Source organism: Sinocyclocheilus anshuiensis, unplaced genomic scaffold (assembly GCF_001515605.1).
Source record: "Sinocyclocheilus anshuiensis isolate Anshui unplaced genomic scaffold, SAMN03320099.WGS_v1.1 scaffold88, whole genome shotgun sequence".
Lineage (NCBI taxonomy): Eukaryota > Metazoa > Chordata > Actinopteri > Cypriniformes > Cyprinidae > Sinocyclocheilus > Sinocyclocheilus anshuiensis.
Window position 1 is genome coordinate 1,953,288 of NW_015555728.1, and position 2,792 is coordinate 1,956,079.

Genomic DNA, 2,792 nt, shown 5'->3' on the forward strand with positions numbered 1-2,792 from the left:
TATATATATATATATATATATTATTTTCAATATATACATAAGATGCTGACATAAGTGACCTCCGATTAATTACATTTTGTTTGATTCAGTAATGTGCTGACGCATCTGAATAAGCTCTCTTTTTGTATGCTTTGAAGGTTATTGCCTAAGAGTCGTACTCAGTCACCCTGTACAGTGCGGCAGTATCCACCTTCCCCTATGAAACACAGACCCGCCACACCGGTCAGTGACAGCAACAGGAAGACAGAACACAAGCAAGCTGAAATTGTCAAAAGTGAGGATCCGAAGGTGGGCAGGTCTCTCAAGGCTGAGATTCATCAGAACAAGAGCCCTAACAATGAAAGTTTGAATAAGGCACCAAAAATGGAGACAACGGTTTCCAGCACACCACCTCCAGAAAGAAGAACAATAAAGATAGAAAATCACATTAATGGGTCAAAGGAGAAGAAAAGTGTAGTTTTGGAAAGCCAACAGAAAAATAATGAAAAGCTGGAGACCCCTGAGAAAAAACATCCCAAATCAAACTGTAATGATGTGACTGCAAACAAGTGTGCAGGTGGGTCTGAAACCTGTAATACAGTATGAACCTTCTCAAGCCATTTTGCGGCCTTTCAAATATAGCTTATTGATCATATTTTTAATGTGTTACTGTCTTATCTTTTGGTTTACATGAAATAAATTCAGCTCAAATTATTCATACCACTTACAAAATATACCAAGTAACGTACAATTAAAAGAAAATAATTAAGATGTTTAAGATGATTAAGAGGCTAATAAAAAAAATCAAGTTTTCCTAAAAAAAGGAAAATATTTAAACATAATGTAGTATAACTTTCATTTGTAATGCATTTAGTTCACTGGATTATCAAAAAAATAATAATTATTATTATGTGATGTAATATATGAAACATTTTTGAATTAGATGTTCAGGAAAAAATATATATCATGATATACACTGGTGCTGTGACGTATATTGACTCTGTGATATAAGATGTTGGTCATATTGTATACCTTGTATACTTAGCCTTATTAGTATAAAATAATTACTATATAAATTAGGCCCTTGAGACTAAACGGATCCTGCTTTGTGGTCCTTGAGCGTTCCAAAGTTTTTAAAAACGTGTTTAAACTCATTTTAACTGCAGTTACATTCATCATTTGTATGCTCTTCTCATTCACAGCAGCTTCAAATTGTGAAAATGATTTACACTTGCTTATCTCTTTTTACTCTCTCACAGATCCTTCACCTGTGAACTCTCCTGGCAGGGTGGTTGCTGGAACGACAGATGCTGAGGAGGCGTCTCGTCTGCTTGCAGAACGCAGGCATCTGGCCAGAGTGCTGAAGGAACAGGAGGAGAAACAACACAGGGAATTGGAGGAGCAGGAAAAGTATGCGTGTGTATGACTGACAATGTATTTCTCTGAACTAGTGTACAAAGTGTTCAGTGCTTGCTGAACGTGACTCAGACATTTATAATGAGTATGTGTCGCATAACTGTGTTAACATTTTGTGGGTGCTGGATAAAAGGCGCTAGAGTGACGTTTCCTCATGAGACTGTGTTGGTCTGTGTGTGATTTTCAGACTAAAGAGTGAGCGGCTTAAGAAGAGGCAGCTGGAGGAAAGAGCTCGACAAGAAGAGAAGGCTCGCCAAGCTGAGGAGGAGAAATGTAGACATGAGCAGGAACGGAAGAAGAGAGAGCAGGAGGAGAAAAAACATAAGGAGAAGGAGCTTCAGGCCCAGATGGAGAAAGAGGTCAGAAGATCAGGCTGTCTGTCATTCTGTCGTTCCTCTCTGATCTTCTGTCTGTAGACTCCTAGCCTTCAGTTGTGTCTGTGTTTAATAGAAAGAGGAGGCAGAGATTCGTGCTCAGAAGGATGCTGAGCGTCAGCGGCAGGAGAGAGAGATTTTCAAACAGCAGGAGGAACAGGAAAGACAACAACGAAAAAAGGTAGTACGACCAGCAGCAAGCCACAGTAAGCAACTTTGCACAGATCAGCTGTATACTACACTACATAGTAAAACAGCAGAAGTAGGACATGCAGTGGAGCAAAAGATTATACCATTTAGGCAAATTTTATCTAACTGTAAACTTCAAACCTCACTGACCACTTCATTGTAAGCACTACTTTGTAAGGGCCGGGCATAAAGTTAATAAATATGGAAAAATATGTGATAGTGCTATCAATTAAATAGAAAATTCTGTCATTATTTACTCATGTCTTTCCAAACCCAAAGGAATCATTCAATTCGTCTCCGGAATATAAATGAAGATATTTTTAATGAAATCTGAGAGATTTCTATCTCTCCATTGAAAGTCTGTTCACCCAAAACTCTGATCATTCGAAACATTCATAAAGAGATCATAAAATAAATCCATATTAATCAAGTGGTTTAATTTATATATAAACACTGATCAGCAAACAGAAGCTCAAGCATACTTGAGATCAAACCGCATTGGTTCTTGTGGAAGCTCAAATGTGCTGGCGTGACACATGAGAGTGAACCTCATTGGTTCTTGCCCATCAAGCAAGCATGCTGTAACTGACCAAATTTGACTGCTGTAAACATTGTTTGCTGATCAATGTTTATATGTGAATAAAAGCCAAATATAAAACTGTTCATCATATAAATTGATTGTGTCTCTTCAGAAGACTTGGATTAAACTGCTCATTTGGATTTCTTTTACAATCTGTTTATGAATGTTTTGAAGCATCAGCGTGTTGGGTGAGTAGACTTTCAATGTAGGGACAGAAATCTCACAAATTTAATTGAAAATGCCTTTATATATAT

At 37.5% G+C, this 2,792-nt stretch overlaps 1 protein-coding gene across 7 annotated transcripts in view; it reads left to right on the top strand.

Moving 5' to 3' along the window:
- Positions 1-2,792, top strand: part of LOC107672739 (MAP7 domain-containing protein 2-like) — a 20,255-nt gene that overhangs the window by 12,076 nt on the left and 5,387 nt on the right. For all 7 annotated transcript variants that reach the window (XR_001632341.1, XM_016466054.1, XM_016466058.1 and 4 more), the window contains 4 exons: positions 138-556; positions 1,239-1,389; positions 1,583-1,754; positions 1,846-1,950. Coding sequence is in view for 6 of the 7 variants with exons in the window: in XM_016466054.1 (XP_016321540.1) it covers positions 138-556; positions 1,239-1,389; positions 1,583-1,754; positions 1,846-1,950 (847 nt within the window). In the remaining variant the exon portion in view is untranslated. The remainder of the gene's footprint in view (positions 1-137; positions 557-1,238; positions 1,390-1,582; positions 1,755-1,845; positions 1,951-2,792) is intronic.